The 21,221-nt window shown below is 46.2% G+C and overlaps 1 protein-coding gene across 1 annotated transcript in view; it reads right to left on the bottom strand.

Moving 5' to 3' along the window:
• Positions 1 to 5,145: 5,145 nt before the first annotated feature.
• EXOSC10 (exosome component 10) overlaps positions 5,146 to 21,221 on the bottom strand; it is an 18,860-nt gene continuing 2,784 nt past the window's right edge. The window contains 22 exon segments of the mRNA XM_006914363.3: positions 5,146 to 5,283; positions 5,924 to 6,000; positions 6,475 to 6,533; positions 7,380 to 7,551; positions 8,127 to 8,200; positions 9,337 to 9,424; positions 10,590 to 10,664; positions 10,911 to 11,006; positions 12,726 to 12,838; positions 12,927 to 13,011; positions 13,157 to 13,207; positions 14,287 to 14,398; positions 15,046 to 15,096; positions 15,272 to 15,420; positions 15,587 to 15,743; positions 16,739 to 16,929; positions 17,425 to 17,568; positions 17,764 to 17,874; positions 18,095 to 18,170; positions 19,231 to 19,345; positions 19,504 to 19,669; positions 20,190 to 20,302. Of these exon segments, the coding sequence (XP_006914425.1) occupies positions 5,253 to 5,283; positions 5,924 to 6,000; positions 6,475 to 6,533; positions 7,380 to 7,551; positions 8,127 to 8,200; positions 9,337 to 9,424; positions 10,590 to 10,664; positions 10,911 to 11,006; positions 12,726 to 12,838; positions 12,927 to 13,011; positions 13,157 to 13,207; positions 14,287 to 14,398; positions 15,046 to 15,096; positions 15,272 to 15,420; positions 15,587 to 15,743; positions 16,739 to 16,929; positions 17,425 to 17,568; positions 17,764 to 17,874; positions 18,095 to 18,170; positions 19,231 to 19,345; positions 19,504 to 19,669; positions 20,190 to 20,302 (2,306 nt within the window). The 3' untranslated portion in view covers positions 5,146 to 5,252.

Genomic DNA, 21,221 nt, shown 5'->3' with positions numbered 1-21,221 from the left:
GCGCTCCGAGAGCGCTGATTGGCCACCGATCCGCAGCTCGGATCCCAGTGGCTGTGGTGGGACGTCTGTAGGTGGCAGCAGGGTAGGGAGGCCAGCTCCGAGGGGCCACGTGGGGCCGGGGCCGGGCTGCCGGGGTCGGGCCACCGGGCGGGGCGGGCCGGCGGAAGGGGTCGGGGGAGCTCATCCGGCCCCGCGCTGGCCGGTGCGGTGCAGCCCCCAGGCCCCTACCGCCTTCCCGAGGTTCGGGAGGCACCGAGGGTCGTGTCCTGACGCAGAAGGAGCGAGAGGGTGCCGGACTTGGGAGGGGAAACTTGAGCTGACATTTCTGTTCCGCGCGGTTTCCCCTGCTGGGACAGCCAGCTTGAGCCCTCGGGCTGGAGAAGTGAGAGCCGGCGGCTACATTGTCAGGCAGAGTTACGTTGTTTCGCAGGAGCGGTAGAGTAGAATGTATCTCTCGCCAGCGTCCCCCAATTTGGCTCCCTTTTGGACTTAAACTGAGTGTGCAGTTTGTCGGGATGCTCTGAGGGTTTTGATTTATTTGAAAAGATCGTCACGGCCTTGCGACTTGAGCTCAATTTGTGAATTTTCCCTTAGATTCTCTGAGCCATGAGCGTATGGCTGCTGAATAAGAGAATTCTTTTCTAAACGAGTTTCTAAATTTACCAGCAGTGTCCCGGAAGAGGCCAACACATGCATATTCAGCACCAAAAAGACTGGCACGCAGTGTTTTTTTTTTTTTTTTTTTTGACAAACCGGGCCTTGCTCCTTGAAGGGTGGGTGGGAATGTGCTTTCTGTTTTTATGAAAATGTCAAGGAACTTTTCAGAATCACATTAAGCATGCTAATTACCAAATATTAAATGCTAATTGCTCTACAAGCTAGTTCTTTGCATGCCAAAGAAGGGAGATGAAACTGGTGTGAGTTACTGGTGACATAATGACAGAGATTTTTTTGACCGATGTTTTGCAGCCTCCACTTGGATATGGGAAGCATGTTCCCTATTAACCCAAATGAATAGCACAAGTGTTTATCTGTTAGTGCAAGCCTCAAGCCTTACAGCAACAGTGTGGTTTGGTTGACTTTAGACTCTTTTTAAAGGGAGGTGAGACAAGGCAGTTAAAGATTGCCAGGAGATGGATCCCTTGGAAGGGTTACAAGACCTGAGGTCATGCAGAAAGAGATCGCACAGCAGTTAAGACAGTCAACCAATATGTCCAGTTACTACAGGCTTCACTGGCTCCAGCCCTGTACTTGGATCATCGTGTTCACATCACAGACTGTACTTCCTCCATCAAGACATTTATACCTCCGAGTAGTGACTGCCTGTTCACTTCTGCGTACCCTGACCCAGACTCTAAATTCCATGTGACAAGTGATGGTATGTGTAGCTGGCAGCACTGGATAAGAGGCTGAGTGAATATAGGAGGCCAGGACACTGGTCCAGGCACCTTATGGGACCAGCTGTCTTGGCTTTCTTCTGGGTGCTGCACAGCTGAGCCCAGATAGGAACTGCATGGGGGGACAGTGGAGGATCAAGTCCATCCCATCCCTCTTGCAAGTTGAACAGAGAAAGATGTTCCAGCATGTGTATCCTCAAATGAGGACCATAAATGATCCCTTTTGCCCTCCTGTAGAGGAGGTAAAACGGTCACCTCTGCCTCAAGCACAAACAGCAAATGAGGCTCCTAGGCTTGTGTGTATAGCTATAGTGCAAACCTTCTGAGTTCAGTGAAAACAGTGGCCCTGAATAAATTACAGGCAAAAAAAGTCTCCTTATGTACAAGGCCATGAGCCCAGAAATGCCACCTGATTTCAGATCACACGAAGGAAAACTGTAGTTTTGCCAGAAATAGCCATCATTACACTGCCCAGTTAAACTCAGAACTGATATGGAAAATCAGGCTGGAGAAAACCAGGGTAAAGCATAAATGCTTCACCAAATTCAGACCGATGCGCATTTAGAATTCAGTTGTACCATATGATCCAGCAATCCCTCTACTGGGTATTTTACCCCAAAGACTTGAAAACATATATCTGAAAAAGTATTTGCACTCTGATGTTCATTGCAGCATTATTTACAGTGGCCGGGACATGGAAGCAACCAAAGTGTCCTACAATAGATGATTGGGTAAAGATGTGGTACATATATACAATGAAATATCACTCAGCTATAAGAAGAGATGAAATACTGCCATTTGTGACAATATGGTTGGATCTTGAGATAATCATGCTAAGCAAAATAAGCCAGACAGAAAAAGTTGAAAGCCACATGATACCACTCATATGTGGATATAAACCTAAAAGTAACAAACAGGATAGAGACTCATAGACATGGACAATAGACTAGTGGTTACCAGAAAGAAGGGGGGAAGTAGATGGGGTAAAAGGGGTCAAATATGTGGTGACAGAAATCTGTGGGTGTGAACGTCAGCGCAAAATATATATGACTTACTGTTGAATAGTATGATTGAAACTTACTGGATTTCATTAACCAATGTCACCATAAAAAAAAAAAATCGGTTGTAAAGCATTATTATCTAGTGGATCAACTTCTCTGACTTCCTAAAGGTAGTTTTTTAAATGGGGGAGCAGGGAGAGGTGGGCAAATGGCTACTGTCCAAGGCAATGGTTTAAACAGGGCTGCCATAGGGTATGTGTGTCTGTCCCTGGAGAGACTTCTTGGCAGTTAGCACTTGAGAGTCATTTTTAAAGCATTGTGTTCAGCTAGGCAGACAGCTGTGGTTATGAGGGGGATGATTTGGGGCAGTTCGTGGTGTTGCTTGGTTGAAAATGCTCATGGCAAGCTGCCCAAGGCACCACAAACAGCAGTGTGCCTCCCTGAGCAAAGAGCCTTTCTGCTCATAAATTCTCCTCACCTCCAACCTCGCAGGCCCCGCCAGATCCCTCTCACCAGAGTGCAGGCCCAGTCACGGCTTCTGTGGTTTAGAATCACTGAGCAGCTCCCCACTGACCCCCAGCCCCCACCATGTGCAGCTCCAGTGACATGGAACTCTAGCTCTTCCCCAGACACTCCAAGGCCCTTGTCTCCATCCAATGGCTCAGTAGTCCTGGACTTCAGGGTCCCATGGACCAGGAAAATTTCAAAAACACATCTGGTGACAGACGCCAGGTTTCCAACTTTTTGTTTTGCAAGAGAGAACACTTTAAGAAGACCTCAACACCTACTGTCTATGGTCCCCATCTTTTTAAAAAACACAAACACTGCCACAAAGACAAAACTAGTGAGGATAACCTCCAAATAAAGGACAAGGCATCATTTTACCTCCATGAGAAACTTAGTACATTGTCCTGCTCGTTCTCATTTCACCTCTGGACAGCAGGAAGCCCAGTGAGGCCCACTAAGCAGGGTGTGGGGTGACAGAAGTGCTTGTTCAGACCAGGTCCCTGGGCCCAATCAGGCAGGTTTGGGGTGGAGCCTGGGCTTCCGCCTTTCTAAGCAGCTCCCCGCTGGTCTCTATCAAGGGCCCACATTTTGAGTAGCACTGAATTTGAGGGGCTCTGGAAATCTTTCCTTATTCAAGGTCCAACCCAATGCAACTTTTCGTGAAGCCTCCTTGGGCCATCGCACTAGAAAATCATTTCTCACTGTGAAAAATTCCCATCTGTCCATCTTTGATAGCAGAGACTCCGCCATTTTTTGTGCCTCAATGTCTGTTCTTTCCAAACTCTATAATGGAACTCTGGATTTCTACCTGGGCATGCGGGCACTATCACTTTCCCAGGGTCCTTTGCTGTGGGCGCATGACTAAGTTCTGGCCGATGGGAAGTGGAAATGGGCAGTATCCTTTTAAGGGGAGACTGGGTGCTGTCTCCTCCCTTCCTTCCCGCTGGCTGGAATGAGAATGCAACGGATGGAGCTTGGGCAGGTACTTGGGCAGGCCCATGGGTGGAAGCCCTATGTTCGAGTTGAGGATGGTAGAGAAAGAAATAGAAGCCAGAGTCAGGACTGAACGTTCTCGCACTAGCTCTGGACTGACTATATTTACAGAAGAGAGAGAAAACATCTATTTTGTTAAGCCACCGATAGTCTGGCTTTTCTGTCAGCTTCAACCGTTCTAGTCCTGGTTAGTATGAACCCCAGCTCATTCTGGGGTCAGGCTGTTTGCGGTGCTGCTCCCCAGCTGTGCTCCCATGGGAGTGATGTCTGATTTGGCCTGGCAGCCCACAGAGTATGGCACTGTCAGCCCTCTCGTAATCTGTGAGAAAAATTTCCAAGAAAATAGGTTCCTTGTTTAAGTATTTGTGAAAACACAGAATAATGGCATTATTCTGTTTTCTTGATTTAATAGCCCATCTCAGGGTGAAAATCAAATGGAATTCTAAAGAAATAACCAGAGAATGGGTTGCAAATTTACATGAGAAATTCAAAGCTGCATTAAGAAATGTACAAAATTGGGAACCTAAATGTTTAATGATGGGGGTTAATTAAAATCAATTTTAGAATAAGGAAGTCTTTAAAGGTGAGAAACAAGAGAAACAGAAATTCAAGTTTGTAAATTAAATATAGATATACACACACACATATATACAGTGAAATATGTAATTTAATTATATTATTTTATACACATATATACAATTCTATTACACAGAAATGTTGAAAATTATCTCCATGAGCTAATATTACAGATGATTTTTCTTTGCGTTTTTCTGTTTTCCTCATTTTCTACAATGAACATGTTTTGACTTTCATAATTGTGAGAAATGAAGTTAAAAACAAGAGGGAGAAGGAGAGGAGGAGGCGCAGGGGGAGGGGAGGGGAGGGAGGAACAGGGAGACCAGGCCCTCTAGGTGGCAGGAAGGAGCCCTAGCAGCCCCTCCTGACGGTGTTACCGCTCGGCTCCTCCACGCCACCTGGAGGCGTGTGAAGGGAGTAAAATGGCCCACGACCCTCCTGACGTGGAGTCAGATGGGCATCGCGCTCCCTGCCTTGCAGATGCCGCCCTTTTCGGGGTCCCAGGGGTCTTGCCTTCCTCCTTGGGGGTGGCTCTGGATCGCTCCGGAATCACAGTCTCCTCCAAGGGCGCACTTACCAGACAGCTGGGTGGGTGATCTGAGCAGAATGGGATCTGCCCTCTCCCGCCAGCGCCGTGGCGGCAGCGAAAGAAAAGCCAGGAACCAGCTTTCTTCCAGTAAGAACTACTTTTAATGGTTTAAAAATGAGTCTGTACAAAACCAGCACCACCATCTGGTGCCTCCAGTCTACCAGGGGGGCCCAGGGGTCTCTTCCGACACTATCTCTTTGGCCAGTTGTGCCTGAAGCCCCTGCAGAGACAGAGTGAAAACAAAAGTTACTTCCGGTTTGGCTGGACGTTTGCTCTCGGCCTGTATATAAAATGCTGTAAACCTTAATAATGCAGAACTGAGGGAGAATGCTTTGTTCCTGGTCCTGGAGACCTGAGCAGAGCAGCGGTGCGGACCGACCCCCACCCTCCTGCCCCCCACGCAGTGTGGGCTGGGGCAGTACCCTGAGGCCCAACAGTTGACAAAGATCTGATGGCAGGTTGCTTGTCATACCACACCCTAGGGTGAGTCCTCTGACCTCAGGGTCTGCTTTAAAGATTAGGATTTCTTGCTTTTAACTAAAATATTCTTTAACAGAGACAACCCATTTGCTTATTGATTTGCTTCCTCCTTCTTCAGAAGCAGGCTCCTCTAGGAAGAGGGCACGCCTGTTTTCTGTGAGGTGACCCTGGCAACCTGTCTGGTAACAGGTGGAGAAGGCTAAGAAGGACTGGCATTTCGGATGGAGTGACTGAGACTGGTATGTGGCACCCGCAATCACCCCCCTGCCCAACCTCGGCTGTCCCAGTGTCAGAGGGGGATTTGGTCCCGAGAGGCTCTCAGTCTTTCCAGTCGAGACCTCTAAGCAGAAGCTGGGTGTCAGGGGCCCTCCACCACATACCTGTCTGACTTTTCTGTTGGAAAGGACATGCTTTTGTTTCCCATAGATTGTTTAAGTTTTTTGGCAGCAAAGCATTTCTGGAGAAAAAAAAAAGCACAGCAGATAAGATACACAGGAAAACACCACCGGCGTGACTTCAGTTTTCTTGCGACTGGACCTTTCTGGGTGGGTCTGAAGGCGAGGTTGCCAGGAGGAGCTACTGAAAAATCTGGAGAGCTCCACGGGCCAAGCTTCCAGCCACGTTTGGATCTGACTGCACCAGCACCACGTGGGGCGGAGGCAGGCCTGTGCTGGCACAAAAGGAGTGTTTTTGGCCCGTGGCTGTAATTCCCATGGGAGCAAACACAGAAAAACTCCCTTTAAAATCACATGCCAGCTTTTATAGCCTCCTTAAATTTTTTTTTTTATTGATGGGTATTTGTCTGTCCTAGGGAGGAAATGAGGTGAGAGAAAAGACATGCGGACAGAGGATCTTGGACAGACCGTCTCCCAGCAACGGAAGAGGCAGGACTGTACGTGCCACGCGCGCAACTCTCACATATAGTTCTTACCTTGCCAGACGGGGTCTGCTTATTCGGATCAAACTGGGAGGGTTTGGACTTGCTGTTTCCTGAAAGGCAAGAGAAGAGATGCCGGCGATCCATCATGTAAATGAGTTAACACACACTTGGGCTCATTGCTGGGCTGGGCCCACAATACCCAGGAAGCGTGGGCTGTCAGTTTGTTAGCCTGTTTGTGATGAGTGACTTCTGGCTGCTGTAAATTCGTATGTCACGTTCCCAGGAGCTAAGGGCAGCCTGAAGACTCGGCTCATTTCTCACAGATCTAGTCTCAGGTCAGGGGCAGGTGCTAAAGCACTGGGCTCTTTTACATCAAGAAAATGCAGTCTGGTCTGTGCTGGATGAACACCACTGCTAAGCTGGGCTTGGAGGCGACAATACCGCAGGAAAGCCTGTGTGGACCGCCCCGCCCTGCCTTCTCTCTCTTCAAAGGGACATGCTGGCAAGGAGGCCGATCGGGTCGGGAGCGCCATCCGCAGCCCCTCAAAGTAGATGGCCTCCCACCAGCTAAGAAACCAAAGCTTTATGGGCATCAGGTGTTTTCAACAAACAAGATCTTTAGCGTGTGTGCGTGCGTGCACACGTGTGTCTGTGCGAAAATATGTTTGTGGGCACAAGCTACTGTGAAGAAGGATGAAGCCACTTTAAAATGGATGCCATCCTGCTAAGCCACTATAGCGGCCGGTGCAAGCCAGCTCCAGGGGCGCAAGGGCAGTCTGGTGGGCAGTGGGTTTCCGTCCAGGCACGGCCATTTCTCTATATCACTCAACTAATGCTTGGTTAGCGCCACGTCCTGGGCAGGGCCGTGTCTGCGCCTGAGCCACGTTCCCTTTACCCTCCAGCCTCCCACCTGACATGGCCAGACAGTCCTGACTGGGCACTGGACCTGGCCTCACCAGCAAAAGCTGTGAAATCCGACTTGCTATAGTCATAAGGGGTAAAATCCTTTTCGGGTGGATCTGGGTCTTTTGGCTTCTTGGAGATTTTGAGTCGTTTCTTCTCTTGTTTCTGTTCTGTGGTCCGTGGGTCACTCGCTGTTCGCTCTCTCTTCCTGGCAGTGTTCTCGAGCTGTAGATCCAGCACGCCCATAGGAAGGAAGCACAGAGGTAGGTGAGCGGTGATGATCCCGGTGCCTCCGGGGTGAGCGCACTGCTAGGGGTCCGGCTGCCTGCTATGCTGTGAAAATCGACTCGGTGACGGGGAGAGGGGTGCTGGCTGCGAGCCTGAGCGGGGCTAGTGCCAGGTGGAACGAGTTCCTAGCTGGAGAAAAGCATCGGGCCATTGAGGAAGGCAGGGCGAGAATATTTACGAGGGCAGAGTGGGACACAGGACAGCTTCAGTGCTTCGTCTCCTGCTAGTCGCATGGTACGATATATTTACCATAAACACAGAGTAAGGAATCATCTAAGAGGATTTACAAGGTCAACCTTTAGGAGAGAAAATAAGGCAGGCACTGACCGATAGGCTAAAATGAACTGGAAAGACAACAGCATAATCTGAAGCACAGTAAGTCCACGGCCATACTGCCCTGGACACACCCGATCTGAGGCACAGGTGAGCCCTCCTGACAGCTGAGGAAAATCCTGACAATAACCAGGCGCATCTCGTTTCTTAAAAGAAAAAGCAGAAAAGCCAGCACGTACGGCAGCTTGCTGTCGGACAGACACGGCCTGCTTTGCTGTCGCTTTGTACTCTTCGTTGGCCTGGTCCCGGGCAGCTGCAAGAGAGAGAACTGTCTGTGCTCGCCGACCCCAGCAGCCGAGGCTCTGTCCTCCCCCGACCAACCTGTCTGCTGTGGTACCTGCTGAGCGCACTGCGGGCTCCTCGGCCTCCTCTGCTGGTTCCGCCTCAGCCCCCAGTCTGAAGGGTGGCTGCTCTCAATGACACCCTCCCCGTAGCCGCTCCTCCCCCAAGAACCCAAACCCATACAGCCAATGGCCTATTTGACATCTGAGAATGTTTAACGAAAATCTCAACATGTCAAAGACCAGAACCAAAGCCTCTTCTGCCTCAAGCCGGCTCCCCCTCTATAGTCTCAGTCTCTGGATGGCAACTCCATCTTTCTAGTTTTTCAGGACAAAACCTTCTTGCACCCACAGGTCCTTCCTTCCTCTCACATACCGCACCTAATGCGTTATCACATGCTGCTGGCGTTACTACAGGGTACATCCAGTCTTGCCAGCTCCTGCCACGTCCTCTGCTACCACGCTGTGCAAGCCAGCATCACCTCTCACCTGATTACCGCCTTGACTCCTGCCCGGCTCCCGCCCGTGCCCTCTGTACTACTCCCCATGCGGCGGCCAGAGTGGCCCTTCTCAAGTGTCGGTCAGTTCGTGTCCCTCTTCTGCTCGCAGCCTCCGAGGCTGCCTGTCACTGCAGCACCTTCCAAAGTCCTTCCCACGGGCCCTGCTACTCTCCTTCCTCATCTCTGGCCTTGCTTCTATGTCCCCTTGGCTTCACCACACTGCCACCCAGGAGCACGCCCTGCGAGCCACCGCCTGGGGGCCTAGGCCTCACTGTATGGAACACGCCACCCCCAGATGCCCCATTGATCAGAGGCTGCCTTCTCTAACCACTAGGTAGAAAGAGCCGCCACACTCCCTCGTGCCGTCCCCCCCAGCACTTCCTACCTCTGTCTGCATAATGCCCACTGCCATCTGACAACATACGTTAAGTGGTTTATTGTCCACTGTCCCTCAGTAGAAGGTAAACTCCACAGAGCAGGGCTATGTCTGTTTTGTTCACTGCTGTATCTGGCAGTTCGTTGAACGACTGACCAACCGGCATGATGCGCCAGGGCTACTCCCTAATGTCCACACTGACTGGCCGAGGTTACAAGGAAGTGAATGCTACCTGTTTGCTCAGCTGCCTTCTTCTTGGCAGTTTCTTTAGATTCTTTTTGTACCTGTACCTGGCTTGCCAGCTTCCAACGGTTGCTGATCTATAATGAAAACAAACAAAACAAAAAAACTCCAAAACTCAGCCACCTAGGAATGTTTTATTTTTTGTTTAATGAGGTGATGGCAGGGCATGCTAACCTAATAACTACACACATTCTAAGTCATAATTCCAAATCTGATGACACACAAAAAAAATAAAATCTCATGCTGGCTTTATTTATAAAATACTTATTAGGAAGGACAAAGTACAACTGTGGTCCAAGAGGCACTGGGCCGGATGCTTTATATCCAACATCTCATTCGATCCCTTCTAAAATCCTAGCACAAAGGTATTATCATCACCCCACTTCAGAGACAGGAGACAGGCTCAGAGAAGCTAAACAGCTCATCCGAGGGGACATGGAGCTGGGATTCAAGGTAGGACTCTGCAAGCCTGATGTGCTTCTTTCTGATACCACGTTTACCTGTGGCATTAGAACACATCTAGGTGATAGTCACGTAAGCATGGTAAGGGAGCTTTGGTTGTTGAATGTGGCACAACCAGGAGGGGAAAGAGGACAGAAGGCAAAACCTCCACCTGACCCCCCTTTCTAAAAACAAGCTAAACACCAGCGCCAGGGCTGAAGCCCATCAGGGATTGAACTGGATTCTCGTGGCCTAATGAAAGAGCAGTGCTGGTGGGCAGAGGGAGCCAGGCCACCCATCTGATCAGAGCAGGCACTTCCTGCAGGGAGGAAGAAGGCTTTTAACAGACAATTAACACGCTGGCTCCCAGGAACATCTCATGGGGATCCAGGGAAGGTGTTTTCTTATTCTTATTCATAATGCTGTTAAAAACAAACCAAACAATATAAAACAGAGTGTTTTAAAATTTACGCTGTCACCTTTAAGAGCTTTAAATATTCATATATTAAAATGCATCAAGCTGTACATTTAATATCTGTACTTTACTGCATTTAATTAAACCTCAATTTAAAAAAAAAAATCAACCAAAAAAACAAAGACCTGTTTCTTAAAAAGGTTCCCGAATGTTTTCAAGAATCAGATTAAAGTTCTGGTCCCTCTCTGCAAACAATGCTTATATATAAAGTGTTTTTGCATTCATTCTCAGGGGTGGCCTTGCTTAAAACAGAAACCTGGTTCAAAAAATTAAGCAGTCCCCTTTTCTTAGAAAGTCACTCTTAGAAAGGATGACAATCCACTTACTTCATAGATTTTCGATGATGGATCGAACTTCGCTGCCTGAGAAATGTGAGCATGGTGTTCTACTGAAGGCAGAAACTAGAGAAATGAAAACAGTCATGTTAAATGCTATAAGAAATGGCATCTGGACCAGACTTCACTCAAATGAGGCATTCTTACTGGTTTCGTCCTTGACCTCTCTATCCCCAACCTGGACACCGGGGACAACTGACACACACTGCATTCTCTCTGAGGGCCCCTGGCTTCTTTTCCAGGCAAAAACACATACAGTTGCGGAAATCTCTGCCTATTCTGTCAGCCTTAACATACATGACGATTACGTACCATCCTAAATGGATTTTCAAAGGACTCCATTATGTTCTGGGCTTTTTTCTGTGCAACCGTTAACAGACCCTGTCCAGTTTCTTCAGCACTAGGTTCCTGCAGAAACAAAAAATGATCACTCAAAACTGTAAACATTCTGTGACATTAAGATGTAAGCAAGAGAATAACAGCTCATGTTTTTCAGCCTCTCCCATGTATGACATTAGAACAGGCTGTAATAGTGCTCTGCTGGGTGTTTAATACATATTTAATGAATCGATGAGTCTGTGTCCTTATAACCTAAGAAGTATGCGGTACTCTTAGCATCTTACAGATGAGGAATCTGAGGCTTGCAGAGGTCGAGGAAGTCTTCTAGGGCCTTATAGCTAACAGGGGCAGCACAAGGATTTGAACCCAGGTGTCTCTGGTTCTAGAACTTGAAGTCATAACCCGACACTTACCTGAAATTTACAATTATAAACCTTTATGGGTAATCAATGTAATTATGCAACAGAAGGTTGCTTCAAACTGGATTCGTAAAACGTGTGCCATCCCTTTGCTTACTCCGTAGTGACAGTCCCCACCACCCAGAGCACAGAGAGCCTGCAGCCTCCTTTAGACCAAGTGGGACAGCTTGGTGGTCAAGTGGCCGGAAATGCACGTGTGCATTTAGCTGCTTCATCACCTTGACGACTCATTAACTCTCGCCAACTAAAGCCCCCAGACTTCTTTCCTCGTGAATCACTGAAGCAAGACTCAATCTAATTTCATGTAATTAAGTGAAAAAGAAAGCTGACCCCCAGGTAGTAAACTTTGCAGGCAGCATTGCACTGTCCTGGCTTTGGCCCAGCATCTCAGTGTGACAGCATGGCTGCGGACTGTAACCTGTAACCTACCGAAGCACCCAGCTCTGCACCATTTAAGCATCTGCTAAGCTTGATATTTGTCTCTATCCACATAGAGAGTAATCTTGCTTCTCTTTCTTAGTTCTTTCTAGAAATCATGATGTTTCCTTTCTACCGTGTCTGTTGTCTGTGGTATTCAGAGTTTTATCTGTACTTTCCTTTCACCCCTGGTCGTTTTGGGATTCAGAAATCCTGACCAACAAATGCACCCCATCTTCCTTTTGCAAAAAAACCTGTAGTTTAAGTCACTGGCAGAAATGAGAAGCCTGCTGTGTACGACTGGGATAAGCTGTCACCACCCAATGCGTAATCCAGCAACACAGCCAGGCCCCGGCTGGCCACACTGGGTCTCCAGACTAAATGGAGTCACTATCTACTACATTCAGGCTCTTTCTGGAATGGGATATGAGTTCCCACCCTTAACTAGCGCCCACATATCCTGCTCTTCACTTTCTTTAATGAGCTGTAGTGTAGAGAAATACTTTTCAAAGTTTTCTCTTCTTCATCCAAAGCACACGTAGGCTGGCTGGTGTTAGCAGGAAGGTACATGCAGCTTGCACTACAGTCCATTAGAGAGAGCTCACTCCATCCCTCCGGGAACCAGGTGGCTGTGTGGGAAAAGTCCTGCTTGTTCCCATGGTAGCCCAGGCCCTTCTCCCTGCCGGGGAGTAATGAGTACTAAATGGTCAACTCTTCTTTGAAGGTTTCTTCACAAGGAGTTCACAAGTGAATCTTCCACCCATCTCTCACAGACTCTCCCGTCCAGAGCTGCAAACCACCTTGCCGATCTGTCTCTGTGCTGATCCCCACTGCTGCTGGATTTTGCTTTTTTTGGCATTAGCCCCAAGGGTGGATGCGACCCTCCAGGCATAAAAACCTCATAAACCCCTGCGGGTTGACATCACCTCACCGACGCTGCCATATTACTCACATTAAATAGTGTGATGACAGCGGTAGCAATAAGGCATTTGGTATCCAGCAGGGCCTCCTCCTTCTCTCTTTCACCAGGGAAGAGGCCTGTCTGTTTCTGCGCTGGCACAGGCCCTAAAGGGATGGAAGTCAGCACGGTCAAAGCCTCCTGGATTGAGCACCAGGCACCTTCCCAGCCTCCCCAGGATTCCCAGGGCCTCACCACTGCCATTGGTTGAGATGACAGGACAGCCATCTGAAGGGGTGTGGGAGCAGTCATGAGGTCCAAAGAGAACATTCTCCAATCTCTGCGTCAAAAAGAAACCAACAGGCCACAGTGAAAAACCTGCAAGCAAGCAGCAGCTCTAGGCTGGCCTCTGACAGGGAGGGCATTTCGCTCTGGCTTGGATCGCTATCTTCCTAAAAGAAGAGACAGCAGACGCATCAATCTACCTCGGGATTGGGCAGTGGTCCGCTCTTCTTCACTCCAGCTGCAACTTCAGACTAAAGAAGAAAAACAAAAAGAATTTGAGGAAAGCTGCCTAAGCTTAATGACACACATATTTTTTTTCCCTCAGTGCAGACTGTGTTTTTCAAGAGCCCAGAGATTTTCTTCATCCCTCCATCCCATCGAGTGCCTGGCACTATAATTACTGAGTGCTCAATAATTTTTTGTTGAATCGAAGAATAAAATCCTTTACCGTGACTAGGCACAATACAGAAGCCTTCCAAACTGTGGAGCTAAGAAAAGTTTTAACATGAAGACTGCACATGTGTTTATCCTCAGTCTTCTTTTTTACTTCAAGGGGGCTGATTTTAAGTCTTCCTGAATCAATAATCTTTCAAAAAATTACAAACACACTCGGGGAGACGTATGCAGCTGTATTTTTGGCTGGATTTCCTGCTTTCACCTAAATATGTCTAAACTTTAGTATCTCCTTCACAAAATTAGCTCTTTCTGAACTCTCCATTTCTCCCCAAGGTTCTCGTATTTTTCCCAGTCACCCAGACTTTATATTTGGAGTGAGTCGTCTTTGACTCAACTTCCATTAACTCCGAATCCACTTGCCACTCAGAGAAAACACCTCTATGTCCTTAACATAGCACTCAAAAAAGATATGGTGGCCATTTTCACCTTCTGTTATTAAGTCCCATCAATCTTTTCTTCTGCTTATGCTTCTTGCACCTGTCCTTTCCTTTCATTTCTGTGACCACCACACTCATCAGGGCACTATCACTTCGCATCTGGACCCCTGCCAGGTTCCAGGACGAGCTCCCTGCGCCGAGATCCCCACTCCATTTTACTGCATCAAGTTAATGGCCTCCAGACAACAGCTAACCAGCCCAGTCACTAGACGTTACTTGCTGCTGGGTTATCAAAAATAAAGTTGTAAAGTAAGGATAAGCTTTAGCTTTTGACTATCATAAAGATGACACACACACACTGGATTTCCTAATCTCTATTATTTTCTTGGCGTTTCTTAGAATAAAGACCAGATCATGTACGAATGAGACTACAAGGAGTAAGGGAGTAAGATGCTCACAGACAGAACAGGCCTGCTTTTGGCAGGAAAGCTTCTTACCTTCAGCAAGGGCATCTCGCGAGCTTGTTGGATTAGAAGGTGCATCTCATTGATCTGCTGCCGCACAAGAGGCGGTACAGGGTTACAGCAGGCTATAATGCCCTGAGGTTCCCTGAAGACAAGTAAGAACATATTCAACTCATGAGTCACAAACACAGCCCTCAAAGGCTTCCAGATAAGAACAACGAGCAGGTAAAGGCAGAGTGCCACGGCCAAGGTGAAGACTAAGGAAATACATTCACGCCAGGGCAGCCCAGGCCAGCAGCGGCTTCCACACGTACTCCATGCTGCACCAAGCTTTGATGGGCTCCAGCTAACGGGACAAGCTGGAAAGAAGGACCATAGCTCTGCTGATTTGCCATTGTGCAATGTGGTGAACAGAATATTGTGAATTTTCATTCTGTAGTTTTACTTCAATTAACATCATAAAACATTTAAAATCATGAGAGGCCTTAGTTTGGAAGAAAGTACAGATGAGAGAATCTGACACATTCTTCTCCTGAAAGTGGAAACCAATGCCACAGGCTCAGAGACTAACACGGGAGTCAATAGAAGGCATAACCATTGAAAAGGTGTCAGTTTAGAAATTTTAGCTCCTAAATGGCAGCCCGAGGGCAGAAATTCTGAATTCCTTGGAGTGCTAATCTTCTCAGAGTAAACGGCCTTGAGGTAATAACAATCAGAGAAGCTTGATTTTGAAGGTCAGCGTTTCCCTACTGAGAAAGTCGGGACATATTAATAATCAGTTCTCAGACTCACTTTGGCAGTTCTTCGGCTATCTTTAGCATCATGTGGTTTGGCAGTACATATCTGGAACAAAACACACAATGGGATCACATTAAATTCAGCCAGCAAGTCCCATTACATGCTGTAACCAAGGGGAAAACGTAACCGACTTTCATGGCAAAAAGAAAAAAGTCCATTATTTCCTTGTTAGCAGACCTACTCATTCTAAGAAATGTGGAAAGAATCGCTGGTCCCTTACCCGTAACTTTCATCTTCTCTCCGAGCGGTTTTATCCCTCCAGGCGAACAGCAGCTGAAAGGCTGTCAGCTGCTGAGTGTTGAGATGCTTTTTCTGTTTCCTGTACAGTTCCAGGTAGGACTCGTCAGTGAAGATAGGTTTGATGAACTTCTGCAAAATATTATGGAACATTCAAGATTTAGTGTGAATCAAAACTGTGCCCAAAGCTCTTCGAAACATCTGGTTCTTTTCATAAATGTAAAGAGCGAAGGAAAGAATTGAGATCTAATCAGAAATGAAGAGCACGTCTGGGTTTGAGTGACGGGCGAGGTTTTACCTTGAGGCAGATATCCCTGCTCCGCTGCCACACCACCTGCAACTGAACGGGCTGCCCGTTGCCTCGCTCCCACAGTTCCAGCCTCATTTTATCATAAATGTAAAGCAAGTAATGGGTGTCATCCCGGGCGTAGTTGAGCATTTCCTCGGGCAGAGGCCTATAATTGCAACGGAGAAAATTGTTTCACTAATTTTCCCTAGGAGTGGCAATTTCATTTGTCTACTCTGTGTGTGTTAAGTCTTACTTGGCTCCTTTTGAAATCAAAGATGCTTTCACAGCCAATACAATCGTTCTATTGACCTTTCCTGCATTTTAACATGACAAGCCGTTGTTTCACAGCTGGGTAGAAAGCGCGGCAGGATAATGGTGTAAAGGAAGAGCTCTCTCATTCTGAGTTTGAATCTTGGCTCCAGATATATCTGTCCTTGGACACGGCACTTCCGCTTTCTGAGCTCCCTCTGCATACCCATAAAGAAATGGAAAAGTGCCTCATGGGCTGCTGTGAAGATCGCACAGGACAACGTCCCTAAGGCTCTTAGCTCGGTGCATGGCACGTGGCCAAGGTTAAATAACAGGTATTAATTTTTAGATTTTGTCAATTTTCATCTTATATTTGGGCTTTGTTAGATTCTCTTTAGAAATTCTGGCATGCAGAATTGGAGAAAAGCTTAATGGCTTCTTTGCATAACAGCTACAACCTATGGGAGGAAGCTAGCCATCCGAAAATGATCAAGCTGAGCAAGAATTCCAGAAAGTGCAGAGGACTCTATTACAATCTTACACTGTAGTAAACACTTATTATAAAGCCAAATCAACTATGTACCTTAGAATCCTCTCACATTCATAGGAGATCATCTCATACACATATAGCCAAATCTAATAGGGAGATTCGAGATTCAAACAAGAGACTGACACGGACAAACACTAACATGGCACGTCTCTTTCAACCACTATTCCACGAAGCAGAGTGTAACAGAATCAGCCCAACACACTCCACGTCATCACACTAAACTTCTGGTTTCACGTTATGTCACTGAAAACAGCTGGAGAAAAGCCATTCATTATAGGTTGAACAGAGGTCTCTGTGGACGAGGTTAATGAACACCATGCTTCCTTCTGCCATCTGTACTTCCTTGTCAAGAGCAAACTGACCGTATTCTCCAGTCGGCCAGCTGATACTGCTTGTTCGACTCCACGTTGCAGTAGAGTTTCAGCAGATGATCGAGCGAGTGCCTGCCCAGGTTAAGAAGGCGCGCTGCCTGGTGGGTATCAAACATGTTCACGACATACAACCCGAAGTCTTTCTGTAGCCATTCTATGTCTGAATCAGCACCATGGAAGACCTGAAAACAAAACCAGAGTCGTGCAGTGTAATGTGTGTGAGGCCACTTGTGCTCTCAAAGGAACTCTGCCTCTAGGTTACCAGAACGCTGGAATTAGAAGCCAGGAGAAAGATTAAGATGGGCTCAGTTAAATGCTTCTTATAATTTGGGCCCAGCCTTCTATACTCCTAATTGCACACTCTTAAAGTCTGCTAACAGCCAATCATTCTAAGAAAGCAGCTCTACTAGCTTCCAGGGCAGTCATTAAGTTCAAACTATCTTGATGGCACGGGCTTATTGCAGTAGTCATTAAAATGATTTAACATTTTTTTTCTGGCTGGTAATGAGCTAAGTCTTAGCTGTTCTAACAGCAGTTTAGAGTGTGGTACCCCAGTGTAGGAAATTACAATGATGCCTCTCGACTTTATTGGGTCTATGTTGAAATAATGAAACAGTAAACTGAAAAGCAGTTAAATCTTGCACTCGCAGGCAAGAGCTGAAAAACGGCTGGCTGACCTTAACAATAGCTGGGTCTGTGAGGCTCTCATTGAGAATGTACATGTCACTTCGAAGCTCCAGGGTGTCAACGATGAAGTCTTCCGTTCGAGTGGAAATCTGCATCAGGCAGGTCAGCCCCAAGAAGCTCCTGTAGGAGTGGTGCTAACACACGTAAAAAAAGGGAGATGAGGAAGCAGATTTTATTAGGCTTTCCTCCTCTGCTGATTTTGAAGTAATTTATAAAGCAGTTCTATGATGAACATTGAACAAAAAATAGATTTAAATCAGTATCAATTTTACATCTGTCGAGTAGGTGAACTCACAGAAAAATTTCACTCAAGGTCATTTACAAGTTACCTCCAAGTCCACAGCAAATTCTTGACAATTCAAGAGTTTTTCGTTGAGTTCCACTAGTTCATCCAGGGAGGATACAAAATGGCAGGGTGTTTCTCCTACAGGTCGATATAACTGGATCGCAAAAGTATAGGTAGAAAAAGAGAGGAATGTTAAGAATCACCTTTCACTAAAGTACAAAATGAATTATCAGTTCAAAAAATGACCCAAAGTTGCAACTCATTATTTTAAAGATATTTAAGGAAAACCAAAATGACATCGACTAATCTAGTTATTTGACTCTTCCTGGGCTACTCAGCACCAGCCATAAACTAAGCTGGGTTTGGGTACTAACCTGGGGTTGTGGCTTTTGAAGGACTGAATCCGGTGGAGTGAAGTGATCTAGTTCATACTGATAAGGATGTGCAAACCTGAACGAATAAAACAAAAAGAAAAATCGTTTTGATTAATTCCGTGATTTGAGGAAAAACTGCTTTAATCCAATTTGTAAAAACGAATGAGAAAAGATTATTGTGAAAATATTTTCTCTGTATAAAAAGCATCACTATTTCAATGATGATTCAAGTCCACCAAAAAAAAAATCAGGTGATACTTACCCTTTAAGTACGGTAACTAAAAATCTGCTCATTTATAAAGATTTGAGCGCTTATCTGCAAAACAATGTTTGACTGGTGTTGTGGATGATACAAAAATATGAATATATAATTTCTTGTGGTTTGGAATAACAGATCTGTAAAGTGAGAGGATGGAACAAATATGGCCAGATATCAAATGATGTATTTTTTCTGTTCCTCCGTCATATGCTTGCATAAAAATGGCGAGTCTGTGGGCTCCTTGAGGGCAGGGTTGCCTCTCACCGCCTTTTTCTCCTTAGCATTTAGCCTGCGGCTCGCAGTGCAGAGCTGGGCTGGAGGAGTCTGACAGACTGGCTACAGGGGAGAAAAAGACCAATGCTAACAAGGTTTTCATTGCCTTTTCTCTTTATACTGAAGGCAAAGTCCTTTTGTCTATGTTAAGTCAAGTTTTTCCAAAATGCTTATACTGCCAGTGGAAAGTGCCTTTCCTTACTGAATTGATTAGTGAGCTTTCCCTTACTGTTTGAGTCCCCACCTAACAAGAAAGGCAGCGTGGTACAGAGGAAGAACAATTTCAAGAAAAGCTGGGTTTAAAGGTCTAGTTCTGTGAGAAGCCAGCAGCTCTAATTCTGTTTTCACATCTTCACAATGGCAATGAGGGCAACTGCGACCTCTCCACTGAAGGTCACGGAAGATGATGATTGTGTAGGCCCTCTGTGAGTACACACAGGAGGTTTCATGATGAGATCCGTGTTAGGATAAGGAGAAATCACCTCAATTCTTTGTGTAATATGTAAAATATGTTTAAAACGTATTTTACTAAAGTAAAACACAGTGAAAATGTGGCGTAACGATGAGTACTCACAGCAGAAAGTTCCGACTGGCAAACACTTACATGTCCTGCTCCACCTGCTGGGTTCTTTGCTGATGGATGAAATCCGCCAGCGCAGGGGGGACATCCAAGTCCTCAGGACGGTCTTGTGGACGGTCCCGCCTTTCTTTAGAGAGTGCTGGAGACCCAAGCAGTGACAAAAACACCGTCACAAAAGAGGCAAACACATTCACATCTTGTCTAGTTATGGAGGTTAACTGGCTCCCTCGAAGAAAGGGAGGTGGGAGGGAGACCTCCTCCCGTTCGTTTCTGTGAGGCAGAGCTCGCGCTACTCACCCTGGGGGAGGGGTTTCTGAGCATTGGGCTTGATGAAGATTTTAGGAAGAAACGGTGTGTTGGAATTATCAATCTTCTCCCGAAATTTAAGCTGAGGTCGGATGATGTTTTTTGCATGAAGCAGCCGGAAAGTTTCAGATTTTGATTTTTTGCTATATTCTCCTGCCTATGATCAACAAATACAATGAATACTTTATAATATAGCAACTTGATGAATTAGAAAAATAAAATTCCAATTTATGCCTTCCAAGAGCCATTCATTGAAGAATGTATGCGTGTGAGACTGGGGGCGTGCAAAGTAGAGAAGAGGGTGTAATTAGGTTGTGTCTGTTTATGAGAATGAATTAGGCAGTGGCCAGTTCTGTGTCCAAAAACTTAGAATAGAAATGCAAATTTTAGTATGGGCAAAAGCTGACATTAGAAGCTCTAGTGCAGCAGTCCCCAACCTTTTTGGCACCAGGGTCCAGTGCTCCTATGAGAATCTAATGCCTGAGGATCTGAGGTGTAGCTGAGGGGGTGATGCTAGTGCTGGGGAGCAGCTGCAGATACAGATGAAGCTTCTCGCAATGGCCCGCTGTTCACTTCCTGCTGTGTGGCCCGGTTCCTAACAGGCCACGGACTGGTATTGGTCCATGGCCTGGGAGTTGGGGACCCCTGGTCTAGTGAATCTAAAAAGGAGCTCTCACCTTACGGTTCCAACTGGATACTATTGTTTTGGGGACCTGCAATCCTGCAGGAAGGACAGGCTGCTGATTCTTATTCACGCCTGATGCTTCATCCAGTAAAATACCCTAAGAGTGGAAAAGATATTAGTTTAGTATCTTCCTTTCAAGGTTAACAAAGTTAATTACCTACAATTTTAAAGAAATATTTTCAGAGAATTATATGCGAGGATACATAAGAGTGGATAATAAAAGATAGGGAAGTTATCAGCTACTCCTAATCTTTATTCAACTCTCTTTATACTTCTGAATTGGGCTGAAAATTCAAAACTGATTTAACAGTGTGATGTTGCTCAACAAAATTAAAAAGACCCTAGACTACATGTATTAAACACAGAAGGATGGCATTGAGAACGAGAACGAAGGGTGCCCTGATATGCTCTGGAATATAGAAGTAGATGTGGAGTATCAGTTTGGGCACAACTAACAGAAGTGCACCCAGGTGACAAACAGCAGCATGGCAGGCCTTGAAATCATAAAATATAAGAAATCACTAAAAGATCTGTGGGCATTCAGACTTGCAAGAGATGACTTCATGGGACAGGAGAGCATGATTTAAATACCTGCAGAACTGACACACGGTTGAGTTTGTTTTGGACGACCTCACTGTATGTCTGTAAATACTGTTCTGCTGCAGAATTAGGCATAAATAGGACAGTAAGCCAGATGGAATGGTCTACGTGAGAGCTGGGTTGTTTAGCAGATTGTGAATAATAGTAAACGCTGACTAAATTTTGGTTGGGCTCTGTATTCAGAAGCCTCTTCTCTTGCAGGCAGATTTATAATAGGTATTTTAAAAAATTGGATTCCACTAGGCAGTGATATTTTCAAATGATATAGCTGAAGATAACTGTGTTATCTGGGGAAAAAGAAGCCAACTATCAGAAGAGAGGAATGTGTTACATGTAAGAAACATAAAACTGTCCTTTCATTTCCTAAGGTACTTGGGTTTCTTTTTCATATTTTAATAATACAAAAGCTCTTCCTTTGTTAGCT

This window comes from Pteropus alecto, unplaced genomic scaffold (genome assembly GCF_000325575.1).
Source record: "Pteropus alecto unplaced genomic scaffold, ASM32557v1 scaffold125, whole genome shotgun sequence".
NCBI lineage: Eukaryota > Metazoa > Chordata > Mammalia > Chiroptera > Pteropodidae > Pteropus > Pteropus alecto.
The sequence above is the reverse complement of the archived record's forward strand: the minus strand, read 5'-3'. Positions and strand labels throughout refer to the sequence as shown.